This window comes from Ranitomeya imitator, chromosome 1 (genome assembly GCF_032444005.1).
Source record: "Ranitomeya imitator isolate aRanImi1 chromosome 1, aRanImi1.pri, whole genome shotgun sequence".
In the NCBI taxonomy this organism is placed as follows: Eukaryota; Metazoa; Chordata; class Amphibia; order Anura; family Dendrobatidae; genus Ranitomeya; species Ranitomeya imitator.
Genome location: NC_091282.1, coordinates 831,094,435 through 831,114,287, shown reverse-complemented (window position 1 = coordinate 831,114,287; position 19,853 = coordinate 831,094,435). Strand labels below are relative to the sequence as shown.

Genomic DNA, 19,853 nt, shown 5'->3' with positions numbered 1-19,853 from the left:
GCCAAAGAAGAATGGTCTAAAACTCCAGCAGCGCATTGTAAGAAACTCATTGATGGTTACCGGAAGTGGTTGGTCGCAGTTATTTTGGCTAAAGGTTGTGCAACCAAGTATTAGGCTGAGGGTGTCAATACTTTTGTCTGGCCCATTTTTGGAGTTTTGTGTGAAATGATCAATGTTTTGCTTTTTGCTTAATTCTCTTTTGTGTTTTTTTCATTTAAGACAAATTAAATGAAGATGATAATACCAAAGAATTTGTGATTGTCATCATTTTCAGGAAGAAAATGAGTATTATCTGACAGAATTGCAGGGGTGTCAATACTTTTGGCCATGACTGTATATAAAATACACAGTAGCAGACAGTAATGGAACCTTTTGATGTATGCAGGGAGATCTATAGACTCACATACAGTTCCTGCAAGCCTTGCAGTGATGTGGATATGTTCACATGTATGTAAACTGCCCAACTAGCACAATTAAAAACTAGGCCCAATGTTAAGGACCGGGTCTACTAGACTTGTAATGCCCATACAGGAAGTGCATGGGCTGACAAACATTTCCCCATGGGGGGTACCTTTTTAAAAAATATTTTATGGGCATCATAGACACCCTTGGCAAAAATTGGACTGCCTGTAGCAGCACAGAACACGTTAACGCTGGTGATCTAGTGGCGGAGAATGAGGAGACATAATTATAAATAATACTGAAATCAAACAAAAAAAAAAGTGAATCCACCTATGAAAGAAAAGGGAGGGGCGAACACAGGTTCATAGATATGAAGCCAGAATGTGTCCAACGAGATATGTTTGTCCCTAGCAACAGCTCAGAGACAGGGTTATAAATGAAAATATAATAGTATTTCAATATTTTTCTATTGTAGAGGTATACAGTAGCTCATTAGAGGGTGGTCCAGAAATATGAAAAATGGAAAATATACAAATAAATGGGAAGAATATACGTACATCTCATTTTTAAGACATTTCCCCCTGGGGGAGTAACATTTGTTTTGGTTTCAAATTGGTAACGGGCATCATAAAAACACCCTTGCACAAAATGGAATGGCTGTAGCAGCATACAACAAGTGCACCATGGTGTTATAGTTACAGAGAATGATGAGATGTGGAGGAAGGCCTCGTTAAAAACTAGGCCCAATGTAAAGGAGCAGATCTCCTAGACTTGTAATGCCCATACATTACAAGGCTCAGTTCTAGGACCCCTACTCTTCTCCATCTACACCTTCGGCCTGGGACAGCTCATAGAATCCCACGGTTTACAATATCATCTCTACGCAGATCTACCTATCTGGACCCGACCTCACTTCCTTACTGGGCAAAATCCCACAATATCTGCTATTTCATCCTTCTTTTCTGCTCATTTTCTAAAACTGAACATGGACAAAACAGAATTCATCATCTTTCCCCCACCTCACTCTACCCCTCCACCTGACCTATCCATCAATGTCAATGGCTTCTCACTTTCCCCGGTCCCGCACGCTCAGTGCCTCGGGGTGATCCTTGACTCTACCCTCTCTTTCAAGCCACATATCCAAGCCCTTGCCTCCTCTTGCCGATTCCAACTTAAAAACATTTCCCGGATCCGTGCATTCCTTGACCATGAAACCACAAAAACACTAGTACATGCCCTTATCATCTCCCGCCTCGACTACTGCAATCTCCTACTCTCTGGCCTCCCCTCTGGCACTCTGGCACCACTCCAATCCATCCTACACTGCTGCCCAACTAATCCACCTGTCTCCCTGTTACTCCCCAGCCTCTCCTCTCTGCCAGGCCCTTCACTGGCTTCCTATTGCCCAGAGGCTACAGTTCAAAACACTTAGGCTATGTTCACACGTTCAGGATTTCCATCCTTTTTTTTTCCTGACTGAAAACGCAGGTCTCTGCAGAAAACGCAGGTGCGTTATTTGGTGCGGTTTTGGTGCGTTTTTGATGCGTTTTTTAGTGCGTTTTTTGATGCAGTTTTGTCTGCAGATTGTCTGTGTTTGACAGAAATAAAGTTTACTGCAGTGGGGGGGAAAAAAAAAAAATGATGTCATTTCCTTGTCCAACCCTTTTCTTCTTCCATCCTCCATTTTGGAACTTACACATCAAAATGAGTGGACGTGCTGAGCGTCGTCCAGATGACAGCCCACGGATCCAGCTCCGCACGCCACACCGGATTGCGATCCTGGGGTTGATGCTTCTAATTCTGAATCGACATGCACGTCAGGTAAGCAGATGTCTGTTTGTTTTATATATTGGGTTATGGGTACATGTCCACGTTCTGGAAACGCTGTATGTTTGGCGCTGCGTGTGGCCGCAGCGCCAAACATGCAGCGTCCACATGTAACAGCATACTGGAGGTGATGTCATGAAATCACGTGTCCACTGTGTGTCATCTGTCAGCCCTGCGACTCCGGACATGCTGCGCGTCTTTTATGATCACAGCATGTCCGTGTTCCTTGTTGTGAAACTGCGGCTCCGCAATGAATAAAACAGGGCCCTATGCGTCGGGTGTGATGATGCTGGATTTGTACAATGAACACATCTGGCATCATTGCGTCCCAGAATGGGGTGGGCCTTCCTGAATGTGGACACGTACCCTTACATAATCGGCATTGTTTTCCAGGCATGTTTGATATATTTTTCAAATTGTTGTGTTTACAAAAAAATTTTTTATTTTTCTATTTAGCGGCGGCAGAGAAGACGTGTGCAGAAACGAATGTGGGTGCACCCGCTTGTAGAAGACCGAACTGAGAAGGGGCACTTTCATGTGCTGTACAATGATTTGAGGAGGTAAGTAGAAATATATAGAATGACTAATTTACCTTTTTTTGCAAGCAATACTTGTGAAGTAACCCTTTTTTGTTGTTCTTTTGCAATTTTCAGATATCCTGAAAAATTTATATCGTTTTGTCGGTTACCAATTATTGCCTTTGACAGACTGCTTACCATCCTGGCACCCCATTTAACACTGCAAGACACGGTGATGAGGAAGTCCATCTCTGCTGAGGAAAGGCTGCTCATCACCTTGCGGTAAGTAACAATTTTTTGGGGGGAATGTTGTTAGGTCTGTATTTTACTTGTGTCTGTGTCCAGTATGTGTGATTAAACCCACCCAGTCCTCTTGTTGGACAGGGGGCACACATACATACACACACACACACACACACACACGTGAGATATAAGGCTGAGTGTTGCATGGTAAACCCCGGCCCTGCCGCCTGCACTCTGGAGCGGAGTCTGCACCCACATACCAATACATGGAGCCGCACGCTCCACAACGGAGTGCATGCAGCAGGTCCGGGGATTACCATGCAACACTCGGTCATATCTCGCATGCGTGTGTGTGCACAAGTCCCATCATGCCTTATTAATGTTTTTAACACCCTTTGTGTTGTGCTGGGTGTTAATGCCAGCATTATTGAATGGTGCTGGACGCATATAATAGCGGCCTTAACTTGTGACATGTTGTAATTACCTTTTTGTGTGACATTTCTAATTTTCTTTTTTGTTTCTTTCCAGATTTTTGGCCACAGGAGAGAGCTATACATCCCTGCACCTCCAATTTAGAGTTGGTAAATCTACCATCTCTAACATTGTGAGGTGTACATGTACCGTCATCTGGCAGAAGTTGCAGCCCATGGTGATGCCTTCCCCAACCGAGGAGACTTGGCTGCAGGTTGCAGCAGGCTTTCAGTCTGTGGCCAATTTCCCAAACTGCATAGGTGCAGTCGATGGTAAACATGTTCGGGTTCAGCAGCCACCACGATCAGGATCACGCTTCTTTAATTATAAGAAGTATTTTTCAGTGGTCCTGATGGCGGTTGCTGATGCCCATTACAAATTTGTTGCCATTGACGTTGGTGCCTATGGTAGTACTGGGGATTCTCGGGTGTTGCGAACGTCACAGATTGGGATGCAAATTCTTCGAGATGGCGGCACGCTCCCAGCCCCACGACCTTTGCCGGGTTCCACACATCCAGTGCCCTTCGTGATGGTATCGGATGAGGCGTTTCCCTTAACGACAACCCTGCTGCGCCCATACCCACGAAGGGGACTGGATGCCCGACGTAGGATTTTTAATTATCGGCTGAGTCGTGCACGCAGATATGTGGAATGCACCTTTGGGATCATGACTAGTCAGTGGAGGATCTTTCACACTGCCATTCAGTTGGACACAGACACCGTTGATGCTGTGATAAAGGCTTGCTGTGTACTCCACAACTATGCTCGTGAGTACAACACTGACGTTGATGTGGAGTACCAGCAGCCAGTATTTAATCCAGTGGTCAACGGGGGTCTGGGTAGGCCGTCCAACTCTGGTGTGCGTGTGAGAGAATCCTTCACTGACTACTTTATGAGTCCTGAAGGTGCCGTGCACTGGCAATACTCCTGTGCTGGTGTTGAGCAGCCTGACCAGCAGAGAAGGATGCATCTACACTGACCCCCCAAAAAATGTTGCCGACATCGCTGATAACAGTTTTGACAACATCCCGAAGAATGAGAAACGCCATCAACCAACACAAAAGTTTGAAAAAAATTTTTTTGTTTCATGTGACCAAAAACAGTTTGAAAAAATTGGTTGTAATATAAATAAAAAATCTATTTGGGTGTAATTTGTTATCTTTTTTTTTATGTCTAAAAAATTGTTGGTGTTTTACGAAAATAATAGCAGTATGACGTATACAATTGTTAACACATCAACACATAAACCACTAATTGATAGCCCATAAACCCAGGATAGCGGCCTTGTCCGCATTGTAATAAAGAAGAGAATATTTTGTGTGAAATATAATATATTTAAAAGAACACAAATTATTTGTAATCTTTACAAAAGATTTTTCAATTAGAAAAAAAAAAAAAAACCCCTTTCAAAACCAACAGGCAACTGGAGCTAAAAAAAAAACAAAAAAAACTGTGCCACTGAAAACTTTTGCCCACGTTCAATTCAGAAATGTATATTCGGGAGAATAGAGGAAATTTGATCCCTCAGATTGATATGGTGCTCCCCCCATATGCTGCGAACTGCCTCTGTCTCCAGAACTTCCTTGGCTGTGGGCCAAATACTGGGGTCTGGTAGCTGTTGTTTCCGGTGTTCGGTGTCGGGGCCTGAAAAGTCCCAACACCCCCATCAGAACCTCATTGTAGGGAGAAATCGGAGCAGGGTCCTCCAGAGCAGTGAGGGACATCTGGACCATAGACATGAAAAGAGATTGTCTATCCGGTGGCAGGGAGCGTGTTTTTCTTGCGACAGTTTGTGCAAATGAGTCGCAATGGTCATCGGAACTAGATTTTTTTAATAAATCTAACGTGTCACAAGCTATTTGGACAGTTTGGTCATCTTGGTTCTTCTTTGTTTTTTTTGTTTTTTTCTCTGCTGCCACCGGATAGACAGCTCTCTTCTCCACTCTCACAGCTTCTGCGGAATCAGATGCTTCAGCAGCTGCTGAACTAGATGTTGATGCAGCAGCTGCTGAAGTGGATGCTGATTCAGCAGAAGCTGTGGGAGTGGAGGTAGAGATGGTCCCTCCCACTCCAGAGGAACTGCCTGCTCCATCCTCTTTGTCGCTGTCCTCCAAATCAGCTACCGACATGTTTCCTTCCGTCCTGTTGGTGAAAAAAAAAATATTAATTTTCCGCACAACATATTATATATAAATAATCATGTGGAGTGGATTTTAACTTACTTTCTCAATGTCCTACTGGTCACAAGAAACTGCAGCTCTTCACTAAAGGGGAATTTACTTTTGCTTGGCGAAGAGCCACTCTTTGAACATTCATTGAGGAACTTTGTAAAACGGTCTCTGATGGAGCGCCAACGTTTCCTCACATCGTTATCTACCAAAAAAAGGTTACAAAATACAACAACATTTTTTGTGAGATCTAAACAAATTATATTTTTAATCTACTCAAGGTTTACTAAATAAATTTAATTAAAATTACCGATTTGCTGCTGTGTACTCCCTGGATATTTGTCCCAATCCGGGATAAGGTCGCGCACTATTTTTGTCCAGGCTAGTTCCCTGAAGTATTTATCCTTGTATGATTCATCGGCTGGGTCCCACAAGGCCGGATAATCACGAACCTACAATAAATACAATAGTGTCATCTCATAATCTATAGCATGACCAAGTAATGTTACACAATTGCTGGAAATATTTCAAAGTAACCCCTAATCATTGAACACAAGCACAAACTGAAAACACAAACACCAATAAAAACGTTTGTGTGCAGTTGTTTTACCACTAGCTCTGTCGCCGTCAATCCTGAGTGGTTCGTGCGACAATCAACAACATTCAGTAAAAAACACACTATATACTGAAATAGTTAGGGTAGGGTTAGGGCTCATAACCCTAAGCACCCTACCCCAAAAGGGATCCTAAACATAACCCAACCACAAAAGGGATCCTAACCCTAACCCTACCCCTAAAGGGATCCTAACCCTAACCCTACCCCTAAAGGAATCCTAACCCTAACCCTACAGGGATCCTAACCCTAAAGGGATCCTAACCCTAACCCTAAAGGGATCCTAACCCTAACCCTACCCCTAAAGGGATCCTAACCCTAACCCTACCCCTAAAGGAATCCTAACCCTAACCCTACAGGGATCCTAACCCTAAAGGGATCCTAACCCTAACCCTAAAGGGATCCTAACCCTAACCCTACCCCTAAAGGGACCCTAACCCTACAGGGATCCTAACCCTAACCCTACCCCTAAAGGGATCCTAACCCTACCCCTAAAGGGATCCTAACCCTAACCCTACAGGGATCCTAACCCTAAAGGGATCCTAACCCTAACCCTAAAGGGATCCTACCCCTACCCCTAAAGGGATCCTAACCCTAACCCTACAGGGATCCTAACCCTAACCCTACCCCTAAAGGGATCCTAACCCTACCCCTAAAGGGATCCTAACCCTAACCCTACAGGGATCCTAACCCTAACCCTAAAGGGATCCTAACCCTAAAGGGATCCTAACCCTAACCCTACCCCTAAAGGGATCCTAACCCTAACCCTACAGGGATCCTAACCCTAACCCTAAAGGGATCCTAACCCTAACCCTAAAGGGATCCTAACCCTAACCCTACAGGGATCCTAACCCTAACCCTAAAGGGATCCTAACCCTAACCCTACAGGGATCCTAACCCTAACCCTAAAGGGATCCTAACCCTAACCCTAAAGGGATCCTAACCCTACCCCTAAAGGGATCCTAACCCTAACCCTAACCCTACAGGGATCCTAACCCTAACCCTACCCCTAAAGGGATCCTAACCCTAACCCTACCCCTAAAGGGATCCTAACCCTAACCCTACAGGGATCCTAACCCTAAAGGGATCCTAACCCTAAAGGGATCCTAACCCTAACCCTACCCCTAAAGGGATCCTAACCCTAACCCTACAGGGATCCTAACCCTAACCCTAAAGGGATCCTAACCCTAACCCTAAAGGGATCCTAACCCTAACCCTACAGGGATCCTAACCCTAACCCTAAAGGGATCCTAACCCTAAAGGGATCCAAACCCTAACCCTAACCCTACAGGGATCCTAACCCTAACCCTACCCCTAAAGGGATCCTTTAGGCTTGCTATTGTAAGGTGGCATTAAGCACGGTTAATAATGGAGAGTCGTCAATAAGACGCCTATCCATTATTAATCCTATTAAAGGGTTACTATAATATATGTGGACCCCCTAAAAAAATACATAGGGTCCCCCTATATTTTTAGTCCAGAAAGGCTAGGCAGACAGCCGTGGGCCAATATTTGAGGCCTGGGAAGGGGTTAAAATACCCATGGCTGTTCCCAGGCTATGAATATTAACCCACAGCTGTCTGCGTAGCATTTCTGGCACTACAATATAGGGGGCCCCTAAAAAAAAAACGTGTTGGGGTCCCCCTATATTTTTAGGCCAGAAAGGCTAAGCAGACAGCTGTGGGCCAATATTTGAGGCCCGGGAAGGGGTTAAAATACCCATGGCTGTTCCCAGGCTATGAATATTAACCCACAGCTGTCTGCGTAGCCTTTCTGGCACTAAAATATAGGGGGCCCCTAAAAAAAAAACGTGTTGGGGTCCCCCTATATTTTTAGGCCAGAAAGGCTAAGCAGACAGCTGTGGGCCAATATTTGAGGCCCGGGAAGGGGTTAAAATACCCATGGCTGTTCCCAGGCTATGAATATTAACCCACAGCTGTCTGCGTAGCCTTTCTGGCACTAAAATATAGGGGGCCCCTAAAAAAAAAACGTGTTGGGGTCCCCCTATATTTTTAGGCCAGAAAGGCTACGCAGACAGCCGTGGGCTTATATTCATAGCCTAGGAAAGGGGCCATGGATATTTGCCCCCCCCCCTGGCTACAAATATAAGCCCGCAGCCGCCCCGGAAAAGGCACATCAAAAAGATGCGCCAATTCCGGCACTTAACCCCTCTCTTCCCACTCCCGTGTAGCGGTGGGATATGGGGTAATGAGGGGTTAATGCCACCTTGCTATTGTAAGGTGGCATTAAGCCCGGTTAATAATGGAGAGGCGTCAATGAGACGCCTATCCATTATTAAGCCAATGAAAGGGTTAACAAAAAAAAACACAAAGACTAGAAAAAATATTTTAATGAAATAAAGACACCCACTTTTTGACCATATTTTATTTAACGCCTAATCCGTCCTGAAGACCCTCGACCTGAAAAAAAGGCAAAACAAAAAAACAAATTCATACTCCCTGGCCCTGTCCGCAGAAATCCATCGAGGGTCCCACGAAGATCTTCCATGGAGAACAGACACATCCAGAGATGTGTCTGCTCTCCATGACTGAAGAAACACTGACAGGAGCCATAGTTCCTGTCGGTGTGTTACTGCGCATGCGCGAGCGAGTTTACCGGCGGTCATTGACCCCGGCACTCTCGCTTAACGGCAGTGCTGCGTGGGAAAGTTCAACGCAGCTGTACTGTCGTTAACCGAGACGCCGGCGCCATTGAACTCCGGGACAGTACGCGATACACTGCTAGGAGCTTCGCTCCTGGCAGTGTATCGCCGGAGAGCAGCCGATCGTCGTGGGACAATCGTTTTATGGATTCTGCGGACAGGGAGTATGAATTTGGTTTATTATTTTTGGATTTTTTCCTTGAGGATCGAGGGCTTCGCCTACAAGTGTGGTGTATGGTGAGTATATACTCTATGTTATGTGTTGTATGTACTGTACTGTGTGTGTCATGTATGTGTATTGTGTTGGTGTTTGGTGTAAACTTTAGTATTGTGTAAGTCGCCGGACACAGGGACAACTCTCCCATCCTAAATACCAGATGGGAGTAGTAGTCCCATACGGCGACTTAGCACAATGGAGGCATATCGTCGCATGGGGACGGACACGCAGACATACCAGATCAATCAGACGCCCGACATCGATCCCCATGCGACGGTATGCCTCCATGATGACAGTCTCTTCGGGATACAGTCAGGACCACACACGCCGCCCACGGACTTCCGCCCACGCACTTCCTCCCGCTTCCCCACACTTCCTGCTGCAGCGGTTCTGCACATCAAACCGCAGTAAAACCCGCAGATATATTTTTGATCTGCGGGTTTTACTGCGATTTTGACCTCACAATGGAGGTCTATGGGTGCAGAACCGCTGCGGTTCAGGAAAAAGAAGTGACATGCTCCTTCTTTTTTGCCGCAGCTATTCTGCGCGGCTTTTTAAACGAAATTACGGACCATGTGCACAGCAGTGACTGTTTTCCATAGGGTTACATTGTTATGTACCCTGCATGGAAAACTGCTGCGGAACCGCAGCGGCAATACCGCTGCGGTTCCGCAGTAAAAAACGCACTGTGTGAACATGGCCTAACAATGACATACAAAACCATTCACAATCTGACTCCTCCATACATCTGTGATATGGTCTCCCGTTACCTACCTACACGCAACCTTCGATCATCTCATGATCTCCTGCTCTACTCTCATTTCTTCCTCCCACAACCGCATCCAAGACTTCTCCCGTGCTTCCCCTATACTCTGGAACTCTCTACCCCAACACATCAGACTCTCGCCTACCACAGAAACCTTCAAAAGGAACCTGAAGACCCACCTCTTCTGACAAGCCTACAACCTGCAGTCATCCCCAGTCTACTGAACCGCCACATGACCAGCTCTACCCTCCCCTAGTGTATCCTCACCCATCCCCTGTAGACTGGGAGCCCTCGCGGGCAGGGTCCTCTCTCCTCCTGTACTTGTGTATGCCTTGTTTTACTCCTGTTTATTGTACTTGTTTATATTTGCCCTGTTCACATGTAAAGCGCCATGGAATAAATGGCGCTATAAAAATGTATAATAATAATAATAATAGTGGCAGAGAATGAGGAGACATTGCTGAAGACCTCGTTAAAAACTAGTCCCAATGTAAAGGAGCGGGTCTCCTAGACTTGTAATGCCCATACTCGCAGTGCATGGGCTTACAAACATTTCCCCATGGGGGTTAAATATTTTTAACCCCTTTCTGACATGGGACGTACTATCCCGTCGAGGTGGGGTGGGCCCCCATGACCACGGACGGGATAGTACGTCCAGCGCGATCGGCGGCGCTCACGGGGGGAGCGCCGCCGATCGCGGCCGGGTGTCAGCTGTTTATCGCAGCTGACATCCGGCACTATGTGCCAGGAGCGGTCACGGACCGCCCCCGACACATTAACCACTGGCACACCGCGATCAAAGATGATCGCGATGTGCCGGCGGTATAGGGAAGCATCCCGCAGGGAGGGGGCTCCCTGCGGGCTTCCCTGAGCCCCCCGCAGCAACGCAATGTGATCGCGTTGCTGCGAGGGTCTCACCTCCCTCCCTGCTTCCTCCAGCCCCGGATCCAAGATGGCCGCGGATCCGGGTCCTGCAGGGAGGGAGGTGGCTTCACAGAGCCTGCTTAGAGCAGGCACTGTGAAGGCTGCAGCGCTGCATATCAGATCAGTGATCTGACAGAGTGCTGTGCAAACTGTCAGATCACTGATCTGTGATGTCCCCTCCTGGGACAATGTAAAAAAGTAAAAAAAAATTTGTCAAAATGTGTAAAAAAAAATATTCCTAAATAATGAAAAAAAAAAAAATATTATTCCCCTAAATACATTTCTTTTTCTAAATAAAAAAAAACAATAAAAGTACACATATTTAGTATCGCCGCGTCCGTAATGGCCCGACCTATACAACTGGCCCACTAGTTAACCCCTTCAGTAAACACCGTAAGAAAAAAAAAAAAAAAAACGAGGCAAAAAGCAACGCTTTATTATCATACCGCCGAACAAAAAGTGGAATAACACGCGATCAAAAAGACAGATATAAATAACCATGATACCGCTGAAAGAGTCATCTTGTCCCGCAAAAAACGAGCCGCCATACAGCATCATCAGCAAAAAAAATAAAGTTATAGTCCTGAGAATAAAGCGATGCAAAAATAATTATTTTTTCTATAAAATAGTTTTTATCGTATAAAAGCGCCAAAACATAAAAAAAATGATATAAATGAGGTGTCGCTGTAATCGTACTGACCCGAAGAATAAAACTGCTTTATCAATTTTACCAAACGCGGAACGGTATAAACGCCTCCCCCAAAAGAAATTCATGAATAGCTGGTTTTTGGTCATTCTGCCTCGCAAAAATCGGAATAAAAAGCGATCAAAAAATGTAACGTGCCTGAAAATGTTACCAATAAAAACGTCAACTCGTCCCGCAAAAAACAAGACCTCACATGACTCTGTGAACCAAAATATGGAAAAATTATAGCTCTCAAAATGTGGTAACGCAAAAAATATTTTTTGCAATAAAAAGCGTCTTTCAGTGTGTGACGGCTGCCAATCATAAAAATCCGCTAAAAAACCCGCTATAAAAGTAAATCAAACCCCCCTTCATCACCCCCTTAGTTAGGGAAAATTTAAAAAAATGTATTTATTTCCATTTTTCCATTAGGGCTAGGGTTATGGTTAGGGCTAGGGTTAGGGCTAGGGTTAGGGCTAGGGTTAGGGCTATGGTTAGGGCTAGGGTTAAGGCTACAGTTAGGGTTGGGGCTAAAGTTAGGGTTAGGGCTATGGTTAGGGCTACAGTTTGGGTTGGGGCTAAAGTTAGGGTTGGGGCTAGGGTTAAGGCTACAGTTAGGGTTGGGGCTAAAGTTACGGTTAGGGTTTAGATTACATTTACAGTTGGGAATAGGGTTGGGATTAGGGTTAGGTGTGTTTCAGGGTTAGAGGTGTGGTTAGGGTTACTGTTGGGATTAGGGTTAGGGGTGTGTTTGGATTAGGGTTTCAGTTAGAATTGGGGGGTTTCCACTGTTTAGGCACATCAGGGGCTCTCCAAACGCGACATGGCGTCCGATCTCAATTCCAGCCAATTCTGCGTTGAAAAAGTAAAACAGTGCTCCTTCCCTTCCGAGCTCTCCCGTGTGCCCAAACAGGGGTTTACCCCAACATATGAGGTATCAGCGCACTCAGGACAAATAGGACAACAACTTTTGGGGTCCAATTTCTCCTGTTACCCTTGGGAAAATACAAAACTGGGGGCTAAAAAATAATTTTTGTGGGAAAAAAAAAGATTTTTTATTTTCACGGCTCTGCGTTATAAACTGTAGTGAAACACTTGGGGGTTCAAAGTTCTCACAACACATCTAGATAAGTTCCCTGGGGGGTCTAGTTTCCAATATGGGGTCACTTGTGGGGGATTTCTACTGTTTAGGTACATTAGGGGTTCTGCAAACGCAATGTGACGCCTGCAGACCATTCCATCTAAGTCTGCATTCCAAATGGCACTCCTTCCCTTCCGAGCCCTCCCATGCGCCCAAACGGTGGTTCCCCCCAACATATGGGGTATCAGCGTACTCAGGACAAATTGGACAACAACTTTTGGGGTCAAATTTCTCCTCTTACCCTTGGGAAAATACAAAACTGGGGGCTAAAAAATAATTTGGGGGGGAAAGTTTTTTTTTCAATTTTCACGGCTCTGCGTTACAAACTGTAGTGAAACACTTGGGGGTTCAAAGCTCTCACAACACATCTAGATGAGTTCCTTAGGGGGTCTAGTTTCCAAAATGGTGTCACTTGTGGGGGGTTTCTACTGTTTCGGTACATTAGGGGCTCTGCAAATGCAATGTGACACCTGCAGACCATTCCATCTAAGCCTGCATTCCAAATGGAGCTCCTTCCCTTCCGAGCCCTCCCATGCGCCCAAACAGTGGTTCCCCCCCACATATGGGGTATCAGCGCACTCAGAACAAATTGGACAACAAATTTTGGGGTCCAATTTCTCCTGTTACCCTCGGGAAAATACAAAACTGGGGGCTAAAAAATAATTTTTGTGGGAAAAAATTTTTGTTTTATTTTTACGGCTCTCCATTATAAACTTCTGTGAAGCCCTTGGTGGGTCAAAGTGCTCACCACACATCTAGATAAGTTCCTTAGGGGGTCTACTTTCCAAAATAATGTCACTTGTGGGGGGTTTCAATGTTTAGGCACATCAGTGCCTCTCCAAACGCAACATGGCGTCCCATCTCAATTCCTGTCAATTTTGCATTGAAAAGTCAAACGGCGCTCCTTCCCTTCTGAGCTCTCCCATCCGCCCAAACAGTGGTTTACCCCCACATATGGGGTATCAGCGTACTCAGGACAAATTGTACAACAACTGTTGGGGTCCAATTTCTTCTCTTACCCTTGGGAAAATAAAAAATTGGGGGCGGAAAGTTAATTTTTGTGAAAAAATATGATTTTTTATTTTTACGGTTCTACATTATAAACTTCTGTGAAGCACTTGGTGGGTCAAAGTGCTCACCACACATCTAGACAAGTTCCTTAAGGGGTCTACTTTCCAAAATGGTGTCACTTGTGGGGGGTTTCAATGTTTAGGCACATCAGGGGCTCTCCAAACGAAACATGGCGTCCCATCTCAATTCCAGTCAATTTTGCATTGAAAAGCCAAATGGCGCTCCTTCGCTTCCGAGCTCTGCCATGCGCCCAAACAGTGGTTTACCCCCACATGTGGGGTTATGTCGTGCTCAGGACAAATTGTACAACAATGTTTGGGGTCTATTTTCTCCTGTTACCCTTGGTAAAATTAAACAAATTGGAGCTGAATTAAATTTTTTGTGAAAAAAAGTTAAATGTTCATTTTTATTTAAACATTCAAAAAATTCCTGTGAAGCACCAGAAGGGTTAATAAACTTCTTGAATATGGTTTTGAGCACCTTGAGGGGTGTAGTTTTTAGAATGGTGTCACACTTGGGTATTTTCTATCATATAGACCCCTCAAAATGACTTCAAATGAGATGTGGTCCCTAAAATAAAATGGTGTTGTAGAAATGAGAAATTGCTGGTCAACTTTTAACCCTTATAACTCCCTAACAAAAAAAAATTTTGGTTCCAAAATTGTGCTGATGTAAAGTAGACTTGTGGGAAATGTTACTTATTAAGTATTTTGTGTGACATATCTTTGTGATTTAATTGCATAAAAATTCAAAGTTGGAAAATTGCGAAATTTTCAAAATTTTCGCCATATTTCCGTTTTTTTCACAAATAAACGCAGGTAATATCAAAGAAATTTTACCATTGTCATGAAGTACAATATGTCTTGAGAAAACAATGTCAGAATCACTGGGATCCGTTGAAGCGTTCCAGAGTTATAACCTCACAAAGGGACAGTGGTCAGAATTGTAAAAATTGGCCCGGTCATTAACGTGAAAACCACCCTTGGGGGTAAAGGGGTTAAAATTATACTATGGGCATCATAGACACCCTTGACAAAAATTGGACTGCCTGTAGCAGCACAGAACATGTAAACACTGGAGATCTAGTGGTGGAGAATGAAGAGACATTGATGGGCCTAGTTTGTCATGAGGCCTTCAATGTAAAAGAGTGTGTCTTAGACTTGTAATGCCCATACGCGTAGTGCATGGGATGACAAACATTTCCCCAAGGGGGATACATTTTAAAAAAAAAATATACTATGGGCATCGTAGACACCCTAGTCAAAAATTGGACTGCCTGAAGCAGCACAGAACACGTTAACCATGTTGATCTAGTGGCAGAGAATGAGGAGACATTGCTGAAGACCTCATTAAAAACTAGACCCAATGTAAAGGAGTGTGCCTCCTAGACTTGTAATGCCCATACACGCAGTGCATGGGCTGACAAGCATTTCCCCAAGGGGGATACATTGTTAAAAAATATACTATGGGCATCATAGACACCCTTACCCTTGGGACTGCCTGTAGCAGCCAGCACAGAACACGTTAAGCCTGGTGAAATGAAGGATGTGAATCCACCTATGAAAGTAAATAACAAAAGGGAGAGGCGAACACAGAATTCATATAAATGATGCCAGAATGTGTCCAAAGAGATATGTTTGTCCCTAGCAACAGCTCAGAGACAGGGATATAAATACAAATTTAATATAATAGTATTTCAAGATTTTCCTACTGTAGAGGAAACGTGCGTCCGGTGTTGGTGGGTCCCCCAGGAGTGCCCCATTTGGTAATTATATCATGACTTTGCATTATTGTACACTGCCAGTATTCATTTTTACCTAAACTATTTTCTGCATGTTTTTACATGGTCACTTGCACAATGATTATTTGCGTTAATGTTTTGGTTGTTACTAGTATGATACCACTACTTATGGGGTCCTTACCTGGGTAGCCCACCTATTCCTGTGCTTTAGGTGTGTACCCACTGTATTTTATATATGTATATATATTTCTTTGTCGTTTGGTTAATAAAATTATTCTATTTTTTCTGACCTTGTGTGAAGGCAGTTTCTTTTTGGTGTAGTAGTAATTTTCCTTCATGGTCTTTTTTGGTGGATATATTTAGGTGTTGTAGGTCATAAACGGACAGTCCAGAGATAGTAAAACTGGAAAATATAAGAATAAATGGGAAGAATATACGTACATCTCCCTGGGGGAGTAAAATTTGTTTTGGTTTCTAATTAGTAACAGGCATCATAAAAACACCCTTGCACAAAAATCGAGTGACTTTTGCATCACGAAAAAACAACTGAAGGCTGGACTGGGGCAAGGACGTGGACGGGCTTGATGATGATGCTGGTTGACTGTGGACAACAAAACAAGTGCAGGGCATCTTCACAGGCACGGTGAACTGGGGATTGGCTTCTACGCAAAACAGTGGAAGAAGCAGTGTTGTCACCTTCAGACAGTGTTCCTGGAGCCTGGGGTTCAGCCCACAAAGTCGGGTGCTTTGCTGCCATGTACTTAATCATGCTGGTGGTGGTCAAGCTGATAGTTTTGCTACCCCTGCTGATGCGGGCATGTCAAGTGCTGCAAATGGCTTGTTTGGGGTTATCGGCAGAGTCTTTAAAAAATAACCAGATTCGGGAAGATCTAACAGTTGGAATAGCAACTTCCATCATGTTGGTGGTACAGGGAACGGTGTCACTCTGCATGTCCTCCTGCCAGGTTGGATCAGTCACTATGTCATCCACCACCTCGTCTTCTACATCTACACCCTGCTCCTCCTCCTGACTTTCTGGCAATAGTGTCTCACCGTCGTCCCCTTCTTATGATACTTTCCCACCATCGCCTTCGTGTGACCGTGGCTGTTCAAATGTTTGGGCATAGCTACATGTGATCTCACCTGGCTCCACTTTAAATTGACTGGCCGAGAGTTCAGAATCTTTAAAGGCAAAACTGAACAGCTCTTCGGAGTGTCCAAATGTGGGATCAGTTGTCTCAGGGCACTCGGCATGGTGGGAGGAAGGAGGATCAGGGTGAGTAATATCCGGTCCACAATCACGGCTACTCAGACTTGACCATGTCGAAGACAAGGTGGTGGTGGTGGTGGCGGCAGCTAAGTGACTGGAAGCATTATCCACTATCCGCTATGCGGTCCCCTAGAAACTGGGACAGGAAGGTCGAGCGCGAAGATGTGGGTCTTTGCTGTGGACCACTTTCAGCTTGGCCACGACCTCGTCCTCTGCATTAACCATCACGTCCACTTCCCCGTCCCTTGCCCCTTGCCTTGCCCATTTTAAATGGACTACTGAAATATGTGAAAACCTCAATACAAATGGATTTATTTGTAGAAAAATTATATGTGGTCAGTATACCCGCTAAGCGAAAATTTTTCCACCACAGATACACCAGGCCTCAGATAACAGACTGTATAATTTTTTTTGTTTGATATTTTTTTTTAAACAATAAAAAATGAGTAGAACAAGGCTAACAGAATTATGCAACGTATGCCTGCCAATAAAAGATTTTTCCACCACAGATACAGCAGGCCTCAGCCTGAGAAAACAGACTGTATACATTTTTTTATGTTGCTAATTTTTGAAACCAATAAAAAGTGAGTAGAACAAGGCTATCAGACAGAACTATGCAACGTATGCCTGCCAATAAACGATTTTTCAACCACAGATACACCATGCCTCAGCCTGAGAAAACAGACTGCATTTTTTTTATGTTTTTGGAGATTTTTTGAAAACAACAAAAAATGACTAGAACAAGGCTAACAGACAGAACTATGCAAGCCAATTAAAGATTTTTTCAACCACAGATACAGCAGGGCTCAGCCTGAGAAAACAGACTGTATTATTTTTTTTATATGTTTGTTGATAATTTTTGAAAACAATAAAAAATGAGTGGCGTATCACACACAGTGATAAATCTAAGAACTGTAGCTAAATATTTTTGGGCCAGCTACAGATTATTTGGGCAGCAAAATGGTGTTGAAAAATGTTGTAAGACACTGCAAAATATTGTATAGCGCCAAAAAAAGGACAGATTTTTTGGCGCACTCACATCTGATGCCTGGGAAAAAAAATTATAAGATTTGCACACTCTTCTATTACAATGACCTGGCTGTAGTCTGCAGTGTGACCAAGCAAATAAATGTATATAAAAAGGGGGCTATCGATTCCTTTAGAATAAAATGAGCAGGTATAAGCAGAAAAACAAAATTGCCACTGATAAATGCAGCTAGGTATATGGAAAATAAGCAGCAGCAGACAGGAATTGAGCTTTTGGAGGTATGCAGTGAGATCTATGTACTCACATACAGTGCCTGTAGATGCACATAGACTCCCCTGCCTACCTAGCGCTGCAATCTCAGGACCCCCAAATTCGTCCTAAAAAGGACTGTTGGTTTCTCTGGATTTGTGGACTGCACAGTAGCAGACCCAGTTCTTCTTTGTTTGATGGCTTGTGACTATCTATCATCCTCTTGATTACATTCCAGAGGTTTTCAATGGGATTCAGGTCTGGAGATTGGGCTGGCCATGACAGGGTTTTGATGTTGTGGTCTCTTCATTTTTGCCAGAACTGTATATGTAATACTGTTTGTGATTTTTCATCTCTTTTGTCCTTAGGTCCGCCACTTGCAGTATTGGTCTAATATACACAATCATATTATTTTACATTATTTTATATACAATCCATTATAATACTTGCACATGCTTTTTATACATTACTACTGTTTGCCATTTTTTGAACAAAAGTATTTTATTTGAACATTCCCTGTCTGGGTTTTCATGGCCATCCACTGTTATAGGGTGTTTCTTTTGGTTCCTTAATCTTGAGTGGTTTCCACTCTCTTTCACAGAGTACCGGGGCTAACCACTATATACAGTGGGGAAAAAAGTATTTAGTCAGCCACCAATTGTACAAGTTCTCCCACTTTAAAAGATGAGAGGGGCCTGTAATTGACATCATAAGTAGACCACAACTATGAGAGTCAAAATGAGAAAACAAATCCGGAAAATCACCTTGTCTGATTTGGCAAGATTTATTATGCAAATTATGGTGGAAAATACGTATTTGGTTACCTAAAAACATGCAAGATTTCTGGCTCTCACAGAAAAAAAGAACTTTCATGTAAAACTCGATAGTCTATTCTTGTTCTTAGAAATGAAGGCTATTCTAAGCGAGAAATTGCCAAGAAACTTAAGATTTCCTACAACGGTGTATACTACTCCCTTCAGAGGAGAGCACAAACAGGCTCTAATCAGAGTAGAAAGAGAAGTGGGAGGCCCCGCTGCACAATTGAGCAACAAGACAAGTACGTTAGAGTCTGTAGTTTGAGAAATCGACGCCTCACAGGTCCTCAACTGGCAGCTTCATTAAATAGTGCACACAAAACGCCAGAGTCAACGTCTACAGTGAAGAGGCGACTTCGGGATGCTGGCCATCACCGCAGAGTGGCAAACAAAAAGCCATATCTGAGAATGGCTAATAAAAGGAAAAAATTAATATGGGCAAAAGAACACAGACATTGGACAGATGAAGATTGGAAAAAAGTGTTATGGACAGACGAATTCAAGTTTGAGGGGTTTGGATTACACAGAAGAACATTTGTGAAATGCAGAACAACTGAAAAGATGCTGGAAGAGTGCCTGACGCCATCTGTCAAACATGGTGGAGGTAATGTGATGGTCGGGTTGCTTTGGTGCTGGTAAAGTGGGAGATTTGTACAAGGTAAAAGGGACATTGAGTAAGGAAGGCTATCATTCCATTTTGCAATTCCATGGCATACACTGTGGAGAGCGCTTAATTGGAGGCAATTTCATCCTACAACTGGACAATGACCCAAAGCACACCTCCAAATTATGCAAGAACTATTTAGGGAAGAAGCAGGCAGCTTGTATTCTATCTGTAATGGAGTGGCCAGCGCAGTCACCAGATCTCAGCCCCATTGAGCTGTTGTGGAGCAGCTTGTCCGTAAGGTATGCAAAAAGTGCCCATCAAGCCAAACCAACTTGTGGGAGGAGCTTCTGGAAGCATGGGGTGAAATTTCTCCAGTTTACCTCAGCAAATTAACTGGTAGAATGCCAAAGGTCAGCAATGCTGTAATTGCTGCAAAGGGAGCATTCTTTGACGAAAGCAAAATTTGAAGGAGAGA

General features: G+C 44.0%; 2 protein-coding genes across 2 annotated transcripts; one reads left to right on the top strand and one right to left on the bottom strand.

Moving 5' to 3' along the window:
* Nucleotides 1-2,041: 2,041 nt before the first annotated feature.
* Nucleotides 2,042-4,612, top strand: LOC138649941 (uncharacterized). Its single transcript, XM_069740601.1, has 4 exons — nt 2,042-2,223; nt 2,686-2,789; nt 2,883-3,029; nt 3,519-4,612. The coding sequence occupies exons 1-4, from the start codon at nt 2,044-2,046 to the stop codon at nt 4,438-4,440; spliced, it is 1,353 nt and encodes a 450-aa protein (XP_069596702.1). The 5' UTR covers nt 2,042-2,043; the 3' UTR covers nt 4,441-4,612.
* A 309-nt stretch (nt 4,613-4,921) lies between these two features.
* On the bottom strand, nt 4,922-16,703 carry LOC138647951 (uncharacterized). The gene is made up of 4 exons (XM_069737397.1): nt 16,503-16,703; nt 5,940-6,081; nt 5,684-5,834; nt 4,922-5,603 (listed from the first exon to the last, which is right to left on the bottom strand). The coding sequence occupies exons 1-4, from the start codon at nt 16,701-16,703 to the stop codon at nt 4,940-4,942; spliced, it is 1,158 nt and encodes a 385-aa protein (XP_069593498.1). The 3' UTR covers nt 4,922-4,939.
* Between the last annotated feature and the right edge of the window lie 3,150 nt (nt 16,704-19,853).